The sequence below is a fragment of the Grampus griseus genome (assembly GCF_964374135.1).
Source record: "Grampus griseus genome assembly, chromosome: 2".
Lineage (NCBI taxonomy): Eukaryota > Metazoa > Chordata > Mammalia > Artiodactyla > Delphinidae > Grampus > Grampus griseus.
Genome location: NC_139018.1, coordinates 41420414 through 41438365, shown reverse-complemented (window position 1 = coordinate 41438365; position 17952 = coordinate 41420414). Strand labels below are relative to the sequence as shown.

At 39.1% G+C, this 17952-nt stretch overlaps 1 protein-coding gene across 2 annotated transcripts in view; it reads right to left on the bottom strand.

Moving 5' to 3' along the window:
- The window catches only part of RTN1 (reticulon 1), a gene marked incomplete at its 5' end in the record, with an annotated part of 241427 nt that extends 234287 nt beyond the window's left edge, over positions 1-7140 (bottom strand). For both annotated transcript variants that reach the window (XM_082649525.1, XM_082649526.1), the window contains one exon: positions 6900-7140. In XM_082649525.1, the coding sequence (XP_082505651.1) occupies positions 6900-7140 (241 nt within the window). The remainder of the gene's footprint in view (positions 1-6899) is intronic.
- Positions 7141-17952: the final 10812 nt, after the last annotated feature.

Sequence of the window (17952 nt, the reverse complement as noted above, 5' to 3'; positions counted from 1 at the left end):
GCAAAACCAAACTCCTGGCTTTTCCCCAAAACCTGCCCCTCCCAAAGTCTTCCCAATCCCAGCTAATAGCAACTCCATTCTTGCATTTGCTCAGGCCATAAAATGGTGTCATGCTTAACTCTTTTCTCTCACACCCGTACAAAACCCATTAGGGATACACTGTTAGCTTTACACTTAGAATATATCTAGAATCCAAGCACTTTTCACCTCCTCCAATGTATCACCCCAGTGCAAGCCACTAGCATCTCTTACTTGCATTATTACAATAGCTTCCTAGTTGGTCATTCTTGCTCCATATTCCTCCCTCCTCCCCTATTTTAGATTCTCAATACAGTACAGAGTGAGCCATTAAATTTAATTTAAAACTTAACTCTAAACATGTTCCTCCCCTACTGTAAACCCTCCAGTGGCTCCCATCAAACTCAGAGTAATATCCAAAACTCTTAAAATGGCCTATAGGACCTAATCTGCCCATCACCCCTCACCCTACACTCTGAGCCCATCTCCTACCATTTTCACCTTGTTCACCCCACTTCAGTGACCTCCCTGCCATTCCAGGGAGTACTTTCACCCAGGGCCTTTGCACAGACTATTCCTTCTGCCTAAAATGATCTTCTGCATCTGCATGACTTATTCTGTCACTTTCTTCAAGTCTTTGCTTTAATGCCACCTTATCAAAGAGGACATTTTTGACTATCTCTCTCACTCTACTGCTCTATTTTAACTTTCTCCTTAGGACTTATCATACCTTGACATATATTTTTCGTTCTTTGTCTCCTCTGTCTTCTCTCCTTCCCTGCCTACACACGCACGCACACACACACACACACACACACACACAGAGTAGGATATATAATTTATAGGAAATAAACTTTTATCTGTCCTTTTCTGTACCGTACCCTTAGTGCTTAGAACAACGCCTGGCATAGAGCAGGGGTTCAATAAATAATAGTATAATCATGAATTAATTAAATAATGCTCTATTGCTGAAATTGATAACAATGGTTGCTGCTGAAGAGGGATAACAGCTGGCTGGTTGAAAGACTGAGTGTGAATACTTCCTTTTCTCTGTATACCCTTTTGTAGCTTTAAAATTTTAATGTTACATGCATGTGCTTCTTACCCCAACAAGGAATTTTTTAAACTAGAGTAAAAAATTATTTTAATAAAAAGGATTTGCTTTTGAGTTAACATTAAAATTAAAAATTTTAAATAGGAGTGCTACCCTCTACCATATCAATCATCTTTTGAAACTTTGTGCCATTTGCAAAATTAAAGAGCGTGCTTTCTAATGTAAGTTGAGTACTTTCTAGAGTTCCTGTGCATAGTAAGTGCTGTGCATATGTTGGTGATTCAGAATATGAAAAAGAGAAAATTATGTTTTATGGGCATTATTTTTTTAGTGAACCAATGGGAATTGCCAGTGATCAACATGTTTATTATTTTCTAAGGGTTTATAAATATTCAGCATAATAATGCATTCTTAGATTCTACCAGCACTCAGCAACAAACATATTGGCTTGTAAGTTTTAAATATCCATTGTTTTCCCTTTTCTGAAAATCATTCCCCATTTCAACTTTTCTAACATTAGTCTTATTCTCAGGAGATACTAGGAATGACATCAAAACTGCTCACCACACTCATTCTATACCATGAGATATAAAGTAGTTGGCTCCGAAGAGCCAATCTTATCAGAGCAGTGATACAGTATTCTACTTGCTGTTCACTTATCCTGGGCTTCTAGTATTTCTTTCCGTATGTTTTAGATTGCCCAGCTTAAGAATCACTGTCCATTTTAATTATTTATTTTTAAATGATCAACTTTCGTGAAGTTCCATTATCTCATATAGATATAAGACTAAAAAAATAGAAAAAAATGTTTTCCTTGTGATGAGAACTCAAACTCTCTTAACAACTTTCATATATAACATACAGCACTGTTAATTATATTAATTATGTTGTACATTACATCCTGAGTACTTATTTATCTTATCTGGAAGTTTGTACCTTTTGACTGCCTTCATCCAATTCCCCCTCCACCCACTCCCCCACCTCTGGTAACCACAAATCTGATCTCTTTTTCTATGAGTCTGTTTGTTTGTTTTGGAAGTATAACTGACCTACAATACTGTGTTAGTTCCTGTTACACAACATAGTGGTTCAATATTCCTATACATTTCAAAATGATCACTGTCCCTTTTAAATAATACGGGTTAAATGTGAACTGAGAAACTCTTCCCTCTCCTTTTTTTCATTACTCTCACTAGAGCACCTTCCACAAGCAGTGAGCCTCTCTAGCTCATGTTCTTCTCATTGTTCTTTTTGCCCTCAAATATTATTTAAACAAATAAAACTGGCTGTCTTTCATCTTTTGACCATATTCTTTCATGGAAAGCATTCCTGTGTGGATGTACTAGTCTCTTGAAATATGTCTTTTATTTTCACTGCCGTCTATATTTTACAGTGCCTTTTTTCAAATCTCCCTTAGTCACCACTGAGATCACTTCCTTTAACTTTAAAATAAAAGCACTACTAACTAATACAAGGATCTCTGAGTACTATTCAGCCACAGTTACTTCTATGAGGAAGACAGAATTAGCTAGTTAGGTAGATAGATAGATTTTGTTTTCCCCCAGCTATGCCCTTTGAGCAAGCTATGCTAGTATTTATTTATCCTATGTCGACCTCAGAAAACTAATTCATGCCTGTGTGCCCATGTGGTTAGATTATTATAATACCCTTCTAAACAATCTTCCAGCAATGACTTGGGAATGAGGAAAATAAAAAATGACATAAAAGCACTGTTTAACTAAATACTAATGTGAAACAGAAAGGTGCACATGTTCTAGGAAACCAAAACCTGTGTTTAGCACAGATCCTTACACAAAGGGGGCATTCAATAAATGTTTACTAAATTGAATTGAATCTCAATGGTCTCTCACTTTACAGATAATAAAAACTTTCCATAAACTTTTTGGAAGTTTTGTCTATCTTCCAGGCTATGCAAGATAGACAGTACAATGAACAAAATAATCCACAACTCTTCTCCAAACCCTCAGAGTCAGTAGATGAACAGCCTAGAGAAGAGATGGGAGCAGGTAGGTCTATGGTGTATCTGAGGGACAATGAGTAGGATGGGTTTCCTGGAACAGTGAGTTCATGAAAAGGAAGTTATGCTGAAAGCTCTGATAAAATTTATTTATCAATGTATTTTTAGGGTATGTGTTTCTAAATTTTAATTTAACCTAATTTGAATTCCCAATATGAAAGGATAAGTACTGTAGTTACTGCCAGAAGTGTCATTGATTATATTCAGAGCCTATGTCCAGAGAAATAAATTGCATTAGAAACTCTTATTTTTCTTATAGGTTCTGTAAAATATTGTAAAAGCTAGTGTAGTGTTCCTTCCCATTTCAATAGAACTGTAGCTTTCTTAAAAGATGAAAGAAAACAGAAAACCGAAATTTACACCTTCTGAAGAGGATTGCTGGGAATGACTCAAAAATTTTAAAAAATGTACACATCTATCGAGCACAACCACAAGAAAAGACAGCTAATCCAGTCTCTACATGGATTTTAAAAGATGATTGGTAATGTGTATGGTACAATTTATTATATTATACAGAATAAATGCAGGACATATAAACATTTCTGAAAGGTATTTAAATAATGATAGATTAAGAATAGTTTTTTCCAATAGAGTATCACATTCAGCATTTGAAAAATATAAATTTATGAGCACTGTAGTCCAAGTAAATTGGAAAAATACCTCTCTCTCCCTCTCTCACTTCCCTCCCCCTTGGCAATCATCTAGAAATTTAAGTCAAATTATCTATAAGTCAATATCACTAAAGCAAATCATCACACTGGGCTGCTTTCTCCAGACCATTCTCCATTCTCTTATTCATTTTGCCTTCTATGCATGAATCAGTCAATGAGTTAATTTCCAAAGTGGCCAATGAGTTAATTCTTACCATTGCATTTTGTTCAAATATTCTATTTTAAATTCTTCCTTTAAACAAAGGATGATTCTTCTATTCTTGTGTTTTTGTATGCTCCTTTTGAATAGTTTCCAGGAATAAAATAACTGATCGTGAAAAAACAAAAATGTTGCTCTTCACGTTCTTTGTATAAAGTTATTCGATGATGGCACTGTTTCATGATTAACAATCTAACATGTTGTAGCCTACATACAGTGCATTAAATGTTCCCTTGGCAACAGACATCATATCACGTGCCCATTATCAATTTTAGACATGAAAAATTGTAGCTTTAGAAAAAAGTGTTACTTTTTGTTAAGGACATTTCCATCCCACAAAAGGGACAGAAGCAATGAGAATATCTGTACTGATGGAGTACTGGTAAAGAATACAGTACTGACAGAGCTTTATAGTGCTACTTTAATGATGTTTAAACATATATTCATTCCAGGACATCACTGAGAAATATTTTTGGAAATATTTCTTTAGGAACTTTAATTACCATCAATGTATAAAAATAAATAACAGAATTTCTGTCCAGATAGCATTATTAGTGGTGTTTTTCAGAAAAAAAGTTTTTAAAACATCAATATCTGTCTTAAATTTTAGAATTCCATTTGAGAAAGAAACAAAAGCTATTTACAGTGCATCACACTCAAAGTCTAAGTTACTTCTTAGTTTGATTTGAGTCCCAAAGAGTACCATTCTTTTAAAAAAAAGGAAAGCCATGTGCTTAATAGACTTCCTCTGGATTTTGTCCCTGATTAAGTTGAGGATGCACCTGCTGACTCTGCTTATTGCAACAGAACTGCCAAAACAACAGATAAGGAAGCTGGCCCAGATTTTATTTGAATTTTTCAAGATCTAGTTATTTATTTAGATATCATTTCTGGCATCTGGGACTCTTATAACAGCCCATACAGTCTACTAAAAAAGAAATATACAAACTTAAAACATTAAATAACCAACAACTATATGAGAAATTCCTTCAAGCAGCAATAATAAACTTAAAAATTTCTATATAAATATGCAAACTATGTGCTCCTTCTGCCTCCCTTCATTCTCCTCCCATCCAAAGTTAGCATCATGTTCGATTTTATTAGTGTATTTGTTGCCTAGGATAGGAAACCCCTAATATATTCAACAAAGTAAAATATTTCTGTAATAATATTAAAAATTGCAAATGCCTACTTTGTCACAGTTGTTCTAGGCATTTTGTGCATAGCAACCATTTTAGTGGATAGTATGTTACTGAACAGGGGGCACTTAGCTTCCTCTCCCTAGTTCACCTAACCTTGGGGACACCAATGGGAGGTGGGCAATGTTTATAAATGATTTACTTTGATGACAGTGGATAAAGGTTCTGTACTATGAGCTACTCTCAACGAAGAATGGTAATGGTAAACCAATGAAATGTGTACCTTCCTTTGTCTATTGGCTTCTGCCATCTTCTTTTGCAATTATAAAAAGTTTTGTTTTCTCTCCATTTAGATGAAGAAGTTGAGATCTCTCTTAGTCTTAAATCCTCCCCTCCTCCATATAATAACTAATATATGACAAATGGGGTTTTCTGCTTTTGAGTCTTTCTTTCCTTTTCCTTTCTCTCTTTTTTCTTTCTTTACTTTTTTTCTTCCCTTCATAATGTTTTATTTGACACGTTCCCTAAACCTCCTTTCCTCAGCTCAAATCGTTTGTACTAGAGAAGAATTAAGACTACCTAAGACACTCCACACGACCCTTAAGAGAGGCAATGGTTTAAGAAAGGGGTTCCCCTAAATCAGCTGCCATGAACAAGCATGCCAGTCCCGCCCCCCTTCCCCTCCTGCAGAATCACCCGGCACCCGGCCTTCAAGAGCTGCATTTCCAAAACTACACAACTCTCATTCCACCACAGCAAAGCTTTCTCCGGGAACAACACACACAGCACCCTCTACCCCACTCCCTGGAAACACAGACCTACCCAAGCCGGCAGCCCCTCCCCAAAGCTCGCCTCAGGCATCCTTCGGACAGAATGCTTCAGGATCCCTGGTCCCCGCTGAGCACCAACGTGCTCCAGTTCGGAAGGGGAAGTCAGGCGAAAGGAGGGCGAATCCAGGACAATTTCCAAAGGACCAGGCAGGTTCAGACTGATGGTAAACTGTGCCTGAACACTCACCGCCACTCAAGCCCTCTAACACCTCAGCCAGCGGCCGCTCTAAAGGGTTGCAAGTTTCACTGCTCCCTTCGAGATGGGAGCATCCGGGCAGCTGGGAAAGAAGGGTTCTGGGCGGGAGCCGCCACAACTCCCAACCTTCTGGCAACGCTGTCCCTCTGGAATTAGACACACCGTGGCGTTTTGGTTTAGTGTGCGGGGGGAGGGGGAGATAGAGGAGGTGAAGGGAAAGGGGCTAGGAGTAGGGTGTGGAAATTCTTGGAGGGAAGGGAGAGTTAAAGTCACATCTCTGCCCTGGATCGAGCAGAGTCTAGGGGCAGCAGGCCCTACCGTCGCTTTGTTGTCAGCGTCCCCTGTCGCTGGCGCGCGCCGGGCGCACAAACACGCCTCAGAATATCATCCCAACTGGCCAAACGGGCCCTACGGCCCCCAGCCCCTTCCAAGAAGGAAAAAACTTGTATACAGGCGCGGCGGCAGCCAGGATGCTGCGGTTTGCCTCTGAGAACAACTTTGAAAGCCGGAAAAATGATAATGAAATAAAAGGATCAATAGTATTTTGTTTTCTTCCGAGCCTTTGGAAAAATAAATTTTCTGTCCCTACCAGTCCGCTAATATTTACAGTCGCCTGTGGCGAAGGGGAGTTAAGGTTGGTGCTCAAGATAGAGAGCGCGAGGTAGGTGCATAGGCGAGCTGCAGAGAAGGGGACCGGCTGGGGGACCCGAGTCCCCGACGCCATTTGCGGGACAGCGGCACCCGCCCGCCTTACCTGTGGATGCAGTTTCCATGGCAACGGGCGGCGGCCGGGCGGGGCCCGAGCCCAGTTCCCGCGGCGCAGCTTCTCGGGCCTCGGAGCCCAGCCGAGGGCCGGGCTCCCCCACCTGCGGCTCGGGCTTGGCCCCTTTCGGCGTCACCGCTTCTTCCTCCTCCTCGCTCCGGTCCCCGAACCACTGGGACCCGGGGCTGGCCAGCGGCAGCAGCTCTTCTTTGGGATCGGGCGGCGCGGCCATAGCTGGCAGTTCCCCGGACGCAGCGACTGCTGCTTGGCGGGGCCGAGGTGCAGTGACTGGGCGGGCGGGAGGGCGGGCAGGCGCTCCCTGCTGCTGCCCCCGCCGGGACTCAGGGTTTGGGGAGGTTGCGGTGTCAGCGCCGCCACCGCCGCAGCTGCTGCAACTCCGGCCGAGCTGCCGCCTGCCGCTTTCCGCGTTTCAGCTCCTCCTCCTCCCCCTCCACTTCCTCCCGGCCCCGCCCCGGCCGCTGCCTGCGCTCCTCCTCCTATTGCCGGGGCCGCCACCGCTGCTGCCTTGCTACTCCCAAGCCTGTCGTTACGCAGGTGAAAAAGGCCTGTTTGGTCCGAGTCTTCCTTTGCACACGTCAGCCACCGGTCTGCAGGCCTAGATTAGGGAATGTGCCACATCCACTTGAATCTTCCTCTCATTTGGGGGAGAATCAGAGAGGATGAGCAGGTAGAAACAGCCCCCAGCTGAAGAGTGACTGATTAGGCAAGCTGCCCTCCCAACTCATAAAGTTAAACCTGGACTGGTGTCCTGGGACCCGAGGCAAAGAAAGGAAGCTGGAGCCCTCAAGGCCACAGTTCTGAGGGTGACCAGTATCATCTGTGGAGGGGACTTGTCTTCGCGGGGAGGGGTGAAGATGGTTGTTGACAGATGGAGACGAGGGAATCTGCAACCCCGAGGTTAAATGCTGCATCCATAAACTGTTTCCAAAACAGAACCTAAAATAGTGGAGTACAGGAAAGAGCTATCAGGAGATCCTCCGAATAAAGCTTACCAGACTTCATTCCTACCAGCACTGAGGGTGAATAAGACAGCAATAGGCAGGACAAAAACAACTTATGTTTCCTTTCAGAAACCCTGAGCTAAAGCCATACAAATTATAAGCTGTCTGTGCAGTCTATTTTATTTGAGAAGCTGGACATTCCAGAAAGCTTGCTGCTGCTTCCCCACCCACCCATTTTCCTTTACAGCTCTCTCTGATAAAATGGAAGATATTTGACAGATAAACAGCAACTCAGAGGAGGGAAATGACTTGGCTTATAATGTATTATTCCTATATTTAGATACATCTTTTCAAACAAGACTTATGCTTTATTGGTTCCTAAATTGTCTATGAAATGATGTGGTTGGAAAAAAAATAACACATAGGGTGGAGGAATAAGCCCATCCACTGCTCCTTCTCTAGAGAAGGTGGGGCATCAGGCAAGCTACTGTGAGGCTTTGTGGGATTGCTAAGCCACCATAGACATGCTGAGGATTTCATACCTGTCAATTTATATATTCAAAGGCCAACTTCAGTACCATGCAGATGCTCCTCAAAAATGCTGAAAGTTAAAAGCCTGAATTCTGCCCAACTTTTTGTTCTGTTCAGTGACAATAAATTAGAGAAAATGTGTTCACTCAATAGACAAGAAATATGGCCTACTAGGGCCAGATACCCCTGGGGATATGATGATCACCAAAATTTTACATTATTGATATCTTCAAAAATTATGATGGACATTTTCATTGGCTTGATTGTGGTGATAGCTTCACAGGGGTATACATATGTCAAAATCCATCAGATCACTTACTGTAAATATGTGCAACTTAGTGTATGCCAATTATACCTGAATAAAGCTTTTTTTTTTTTTTTGCGGTACGCGGGCCTCTCACTGTTGTGGCCTCTCCCATAGCAGAGCACAGGCTCTGGACGCGCAGGCTCAGCGGCCATGGCTCACGAGCCCAGCCGCTCTGCAGCATGTGGGATCTTCCCGGACTGGGGCACGAACCCATGTCCCCTGCATCGGCAGGCAGACTCTCAACCACTGCACCACCAGGGAAGTCCTAAAGCTGTTTTTAAGTTACCCCCTTTGACATTAACAATTATTGGTTACCCTGAACCATCATGGTTTTCAAAATCTTTCCATGGGAAAAATGAGCCTGTTTAAGAAATCTTTAAGGTGAAAAGCTATTACACTGCTCTCTTTCCATGAAGCTTAATCCTTTCATATAATCAGGGGCATTTCTGAGTTTTTTAAAATCCATTGTTTAGAATATCAGAAATACCAGATAGAAATTTCTCACAGTTTCATTATTGACAACATGCCAAGAATATAGAAGACTAGTGATATAAAACTGAGTGCTTATCGATGGGTACTGAATATTTGAGAATTGTTATGGTAAGGGAATTACATACAGAAATATATGGAGAATGTTATTTTGTTTCTCTGAGAAACACTGATGAAATTCATCATTTAAAAAAACTGGAGTAACTATGCAAGCCTCACGACTTCCTTACACCTAAAATGATAAGGAGTTTTGGGATATGGTTCCAGTTCTTTTTCATGGTTCATCAGATACTGATCGATACTCTGATTGAGAATGTGTGAAAGAAATAGCCAGTTAAAGTATATTTAGATTTTACTTGTTAGAGAAAATTGAAATTTTCCATTTTGATTGAAAATTTTCATTTCCATTTCCCATTTAACTGAAATTCCACTTTGATAAATTATTCTATTTTGCTCTGCTTTAAAGAGGTGTTCACACTGTTTAGTTTTAGCAATTTTCACAACTATCTTTATTAGGCTCTACTACTGGATGTGGACAAATAATTATCTAGTTGGTTGAAGGAATTTTCAACTTTATGCTATGGTTTGAAATTACCAATGTCTATCACTATCATTTATTTTACATTTGCACCCCTGTGAACTGACAAACCTTGACTAATAGGACGATGTATGGGCATAACACACAGTTAACAATGGGATTCCAGGGCTTGCAGAGTTGCTCTAAGTTATGAGTTGTTCTAAAATGCTTTTGTGACAAAGAAAAATGGGGTTGGCACTTTTAAAGGAGTCATAGCAAGGATAGTTGAGACAAAAGAACTGTCAGGTTTTGTCTTAAGCTATTGTTTTTTAGAAGAAAAGTTTTGTTCACTTTTTCAAAAGAAGGAATCTGGTATGGAGCATTTATTTAACACTAGCTTCTTAACTTAGATCAAAGCTTATATCATGGGGGAAGAAGTGTGGGGACATGGAGAAAGAGTACCACAAGTAACACTTTAACCAAGATGAAGTCCTTTCCAGCCTCAATATGAAAGTTATTTAATCATTCTGTGCCTAAATTTCCTCATTTGTAATCTGGATATTTTAATAGCACCTTCTTTAAAGGATTTGGGGGAGCACTAAATGAGTTGACGTAGGTAACGCATGTTATTAAGATTTAATTGCACATGTCAAATTACTTCCAGAAAATGGCTTATAATGGTTAGCACTCTGCCTGCGTATTTCTATTTGTAAAGAACAGAGAGTCAACAGTGACCATTTCAGGCATTCAAAGCAAATTAGATAAGGAATAATATTGAGTGGCTATTGATCTGTTTCTACTAGTAGTTTCTATATTCTGAAAGGCAAACCTTACATAAAGATAAATATACTTCAAAGGTTCTTCTAAGTAGTTGTGTAAAACACACATAGGCGTGTATACATATTTCAACTTGCCATTCCTATAACAGGAATGGCAAATAGAGCTCATTGATAGATTAATAATGAATGCTTGGGGCACTGTGTTGAGAAAGAGTCTTAGATCACATCCAGAGTCAGTAAAAAAAGAGCGTCTAGAAAGGTAAGAAATAGCTACATTCAGGCAAGTGAAGGGGGTGTGGCAGCACATGCCAAGTATTTGCCTTCTCTGGTTTATTTAAAAACTTTTAGCATCCAAGCCAAGGCTCTACTTTTGAACCTTTTTAAGAGAGACTGCAACTGTGGAAACACTCCCATCGACTTGGTAAGATAAGTGTTTGACTCAAGATGAGATTCACGCTGGAGCCTCAGATTTCTCTGAAATCATTATGTGCAAGGTTGGTTCAGGACTTAATTTGTCTATGGAGCAACCAGCTCATTTTGCAACATGGTTTTCACCCTTCCACAATATGTAGAAGCTCTTGAAATTGATCAGGAAGAGTTCTCCAATTCCTATTGCAGTGAAAGAATGTTTAGATTGAAACTAATTTATAGAGGCTACAGGCTGGTGCCCGAGACAGCTGTGTTTTCTCCAGGAGACCACTACATCATTCACAAATGTCACACAGCACATTTGGAACACACCAGGCTCCTTCTGTCCATAGGGAGTGGCTGCTGTTACTTAATCTGCCATCCAAGGGGATAAAACATAGATGCTTCTAATGCATAAAACATAGATGCTTCCCACTCCAGTAGGGGTGGAAAGAAGAGAGTTGATCACTTTTCATTGAACCCAGTTTCGTTTTTCTTGTTTAATTTGCACATCTGAGTAAAACTACAAAGACTTTTTTATTTGGGCAAAAACATGAATTAGGAGATCTGAAACTTGAATTCTCCATGCTTTGGATTCACAAAGCCTCTTTTAAAAATTCTGAGCTTGACAAGAAAACTGAAATATACACATGATAAAGGTAAATTTTCTTTGAATAGTCTCTTTGAAGTTTACAAACAGATCTCATTTAATACATGCACATATACATGATTTTAATTTCCAAAATTTGATAAGAAAAATAGTAACACTGTAATTATTAATTTTTTATTTATTTGATGACCAATGAATCTGGAGTTTTTTCATGTGCTTCTTGATAATTTGTATTTCTTTTTTAAAATAACAGCTTTATTGAGATATAATTTGCATACAGTACAATTTAAAGTATATAATTCAATGATTTTCACTATCTTCACATGGTTGTGCAATCATCACCACAATCAATTTTAAAACATTTTCATCACTCCAAAAAGAAACGTCATCCACATTAGCAGTCACTCTCCATCCCTACCACCTCATATCCAGTCCTTGGCAATCACTAATCTATTTTCTGACTCCATAAATTTGCCTGTTGTGGATACTTCATATGAATGGAATCATACCATATGTGCACTTTTGTGATTGGCTGCTTTCCCTTAGCGTAAGATTTTCAATGTCCATCTGCATTATAGCATTATCAGTACTCCATTTCTTTTTTTGATGAATAATACTCCATTGTACAGATATAACAAAATTTGTTCATCCATTCATCAGTTGATAGACATTTAGGTTGTTTCCACCTTTTGATTATTATAAATGATGCTGCTATAAATGTTTGTGTATAAGTTTTTTGGGGTAATTTTTCTTTTATCTTGGGTATATACCTAGTATTAGAACTGCTGAGTCATATGGGAACTCTGTGTTTAATTACTTGAGGAACTGTCATACTGTTTTCCAAATCAACTGGCCCATTTAAAAATCTCATCAGCAGTTTACTAGGACTTCAACTTCTCCACATCCTTGCCGATACTTGTTATTATCTGTCTTTTCATTACAGCCATCCTAGAGGGTGTGAAGTAGAATCACATTGTGGTTTTGATTTGCATTTCCCTGATAGCTAATGGTGTTCAGCATCTTTTTCATGTGCTTATTGGCCATTTCTATATCTTCTTTGGAGAAATGTCTATTCAGATCCTATGCCCATTTTTAAACTGGGTTATTTTTCTTTTAATATTGAGTTGTAAAATTTCTTTAAATATTCTGGATACAAGTCCTTTATCACATATATGATTTGCAAATATTTTTCTTTCATTCTGTGGATTGTCTTTTTACTTTCTTGATGGTGTCCATTGCAGGACAAAATTGTTTAATTTTTATGAAGTTCAATTCATCTATTTTATCTTTTGTCACTTGTGATTTTGGTGTCATATCTAAGAAACAATTGCCTAATCCAAGGTCAAAAGATTTACAGCTATGTTTTTTTCTAAGAGTTTTATAGTTCCAGGTCTTAAAATTTGGTGTTTGATCCATTTTGAGTTAATTTTTACATATCTTGTGGGCAATTTGTCTTTCTTATTTTGTAAATTGCCTTTTGTGTCCCATGTTTACTTTTCCAAGTTTTTTTCTCATATATTTTTAAATGCTCTTTGTATTATATTTTAGTCATTTATGTTACAGATATTTTTCACATTTTATTTTCAAGGATGATGAGAAAACCAAGGTTCTGAAAAATCTTCAGAGACTTCTTCAAAATCACATGGCTAATGCAGCTGTTATTAAAGTCTAAGACTTTTGATTAAAGTCTAAGCCTCATGCTCTCCAACTTAAAAGTCCTGACACAGTATAATCAATTTTACAGTTTGTACACAGTATGTCATTAACAATAGCCTAGCTCAATAGAGCTCAAGGTAAACTACAGAGGTAGTCAAGATTAGTGATCACAAACTACATCCAAAGTACTCAGAATTTAAAGCAAAATCACCAGCATCAAGCCCAAGGATTGGAATGTCCCATGCCAAAGTCAGAACCCTGGACAGCTCAGTATGAGCATTAGCCAAAAACCAGTTTTCTTCTAACTGACTATAATCACTGCAACCCCAGATTAGTGGTTGACTCATACATTACGGGGTTAGTTCCAATTTAAGGGGTTCTGGCCTTATTAATATGATCCCAACCTCTCTTGGTGAAGAGGGTCATACCATCTTCCAAGAGTCTGTAGTCTTGTCAGATGACATACCTTCATCTTTGGGCCTGAAAAATATGTTAGAAAATCCTAGGTCCCAGGGGTTTCTTTGGGGTTAGCCTGGTCTGAGGAGAAAATGTTTTCTTTCTTTTCTTTCTTGCAGCTCTTTATCCATCAGGATGCCTTTTCATCAAATTTAGGGACTAAGCAGGAAATCCACTATAAGTGGGGACCTAAAAGAGAACTTGGCAGAAGCTTAAGTTTATATGAGAATGCCAAGGGAATTAAGGGGAATACTGAGGTAAAAGGGCTCAGAGCCAGGCTCTATTTTTAATTCCATGTACACCATAATATAAGTTTGACCACTGGTGTCACAGAGCAGACAGGACTACACAAACTCTGTGGCTTGTATGCCTTATGAACTGTCCCATCGTTGGTCATTTATCTCACTGATCCCTATTTGGTTACAGGTGTAAAGCAGTGATAAATCAAGATAAGCCTATCATAACCGGAAAAATAACCTACGTGAAGGTCCTGATGATAGTAGAAGTTTCCAAACAGAAGTCCTTAACATGAAGATGGTGCAGGATATCTACACATAGTCAGTAAAGAGAAATACTTGTTTCACTTGATTAAATAAGCAAAATAGAGAACATAAACAATTGTTCTGCAGAAACATCTAGATGATACTCTGGAATAATGTTATTCTTCAACAGAATCGTGGCTTCCTGTGCAACTTTACTTTGGAGACTTTAGAAAGATCTTACTACCAAATGTTGCTCCTACTCTAGCTTGTCAATGGTTTTGGAAATTCAACATTTTGACTTTTTAATATTGGAAGGTCACTACTGCTGTAAATGGTAGCATCCCCGCATAAGGTAACTCAGTATTAATATCTTATAGTGGATTATCAGGTAACTTTACTAAGCTGAGCTTAGATTTTGGTAAGAAAAAGAGAAGAGCCAGCACTTCACACTGCCCAAGTAGGACAGCATGCGGGATTGCAACTGCAGGCTTTAGGAGTCAGAGGAAGATGCTAAACTTCCCCAGGGATGAATATATTTCAGCAAATTATGGACATGTTCAACAATCCTTGCAGATTGTAATAGTGTAGCAGAAATTATCTCTACAATTGTGAAAATGTTTATAATGGTCCATCAACTTGCCATTAGACCATTTGGGACACACAGCCTTGTAGATCATCATAGAAGGGGAAAAGGAAAGAAAGAGTGTAGAATTCTCATCTGTTCCAAAATACCTCATACTGAAAGTTTCACATATCACTTCTTATAGAATATTGGTCAAAACGGGTCATAAGCCCCAAGTCTAATGCAAAGGATACTGGGAAATGTAAGGAAGTACATCGAATATTTGGTGAGTCTTATAAACTTTGTTCAAACATTTGTACCAGACACTTTGGGAATACAAAGATGAATCAGCTTTTCAAGATGTTTATAATCAAACCATGGAGATAATAAAACGTGCCTGCGAATAATCAAAATCCAAAGTAGAAGTTGATAAGCACTAGGAAAAAGGCTCAGATAAAGTGTTATGGCAAATTACTGCCATCTGGAGATATCAAGAAAAGCTTTATGGAAAGAGAGCTATTTGAGTGAGGCTTTGGAAGTTGTAGGATCTGTATATGAGGAGCTGATGAATAGAGATCATTCTGATCTAAGGAACAGCAAGGGCATGGAAGAGAGCAATTATAGGGCACTTACAGAGAAGAGTGACTAAGTACATTTTTCTAGAGCAAAAGGTAGGTAAAGTGGGAAATAAAAATAGAAAAATTGGTTGGGATCAGATTGTGAAGGACCTAGAAAGCCAGGTTAGGGTGTTTGGATTTGTTTTTAAAATAAGAGTTTTAAAGAGACATAAATAGATGTCATTCAGGAAAAGACAGCAGTAATTAAAATGGATTTTAGGGGAAGAAAACTAATGATAAGGAGGCTGGGTAGCAGGCTATTAAGGTTGTTTTGATGAAGAGCACTAAGAAAGAGGAAATAATAATATAAATGGGGGGACAAATATTAGAAATATTTCAATCAACTGAATTTGGTACCTGACTGAATGTTGGAAGAGTAAAAGTTGATCCAAAAAATTTGGGGGCAGATAATTTATAAATGTCATTAATGGAAACTTAAAAACACAGGAAGAGAAGCTGGTTGTAGAATAACTCTTTAATGTTTGGCCATGCAGAATTTAATGTGCAGATAAAACACTTAGGTGAAGGTATCTAGCTGGCTCCTAGAATATGAAAAGGAGGTCAAGGTCAAAGCTGGTGATTGAGATTAGGAGTCACCTAGGTAGAGAGAATAATCCAAGTCATAAGGTTGGATGAGTCTGCCAGGGGAGACAGTATATTGAGATCTGAGAAGCCAGCCAAGAGCACATCCTTAAGAAATATATATTTATTTGAATTCAAAGAAGAAGAAAGAATATCCACAGAGATGGGGGAGCACACCCAAGGGAGGAATTTCAAGTGTGAACACCTTCAACAATGTTTAATCCCACAGAGAGCCTGATGATGATGATGACTGAATTGGCCATTGAATTTGGCCACTGAATTTGGCCACTAGGAGGGACAGGGAAGAAAGGTGATACTTGCTTAAAGAAGTAAAGGGATTAAAGGAAATTGTGGGCTTTTAGAAAAGGACAGGAAAACATATAAGCTAAGGGGGAGAATACAGTGGAGAGGGGAAAACTGTAGATTCAAGGACAGGAAATAATTGATGAAGTCAGTGGATTAAGATGGAATCAGCACCTGCTTCTCCTCGCCTGCCATACCTATCGCCCCAAAAGAAGCAAGTACCCATCCCTTCTTTTTGTCTTTGCCTATGTATTAAACCATTTCATATGGAGCCACCACAATGTCACTTTCTGGTCTGCTCCTGCTTTCCTTGGATCCTGACCGCTTCCCTGGAAACTTGAAGGCTCTCCTTGCAGCAAATGCTTGATACTTACCTCTGATACATTGACCTCCCTCTCGGTCCACAGCTCACAATCACTTCTAGACTTTTGTTAGCTCCCATCTAGCCTAGGAAAAAACCCTACCCAATCTAGTCTCTCCATAGGACCCCACACCTGGTACAAGCCCTTGAGGGCAAGGATTAAATTTAGAATGTAGGAAACTTAATTCTTTTTCAGAGATAGAAGAAAGAGAATACAAGGCAGATGAACACTGAGAAAAAGTTCAAGCTGGTGATGAGGGAGATTCACATCATATGGTTACATGTAAGGCAGAGTCATCTGCAAAGCATGAAGGTGGCAACAGCAGGGTTTCAGCAGAAGAAAAATTGCATGTAAGCCTAGTATTTGTAATTTGTATTGCTTTTTCCAATTGACTTTCATTATAATTTTACAATACATTTTTTCTCAGATCTGCTAGATTCTAATTCTTCAAATGGAGAATACCAAAATTATCAAAGGGCTTTCTGACTACTCTTTATTAAAAGCTTTCTAATATGATCATTCTCTGGAAGGTAATATTGTCAAATGAATAATAGACTTGAACTTTCATCAAAGCATTTTAAGGTATGCTTAAGGTATTTTATTTCTAAAATTTCTTCAGTAACTCCAATAGTTATCCCACTTAGTACAAATCATTATCCAAAACAAACAGAAAAACAAACAAAGAAAACCATCTGAGACTGACTTTCCAGATGGACAGTATTGGACTGATTAGGGATTCTGAAGTCAGGCAGGATTTGAATATCTATTGCATCACTTATTAGCAGTATAGTATAGCAAGAAAGAACAAAAGGGCATTGTGGTATCAGACTTCCTGGGTCCAAATTGTGACTATCCAACCTACTCAACTCAGGGAAATAACTTAACTCCCCCAAAGCCTCAGCTTCTAATATCTGTAATAATAATAAAAGTACAGTCATAATGTAGACCTCATAAGACTACTGTGAAGTTTGCATAAGGTGGGTCATACATTTAGGGTTAAGAGCATGAGCTCTGTGTCATGTGGCTTGAATTTGGATGCCAGCTCTGCCATGGTCTAGCTGTGAGACATTAGGTAAGCTACTCTCTGTGCCTCAGCTTCCTCATCTGGAAAATCAGAATAATAGTATGTCCTCCACAGGACTGTTGTGAAGATTAAATGACATGATAATATAAAAGACTTAGCATAGTGTCTGATGTATAGTGAGTTCTTTTTTTTTTTTTAATTTATTTATTTTTTGGCTGCATTGGGTCTTTGTGGCTGCACGCGGGCTTTCTCTAGTTGCAGCGAATCGAAGCTACTCTTCGTTGTGGTGCGCAGGCTTCTCACTGTGGTGGCTTCTCTTGTTGCGGAGGACGGGCTCTAGGCATGCAGGCTTTAGTAGTTGTGGCACACGGGCTCAGTAATTGTGGCTTGCAGGCTC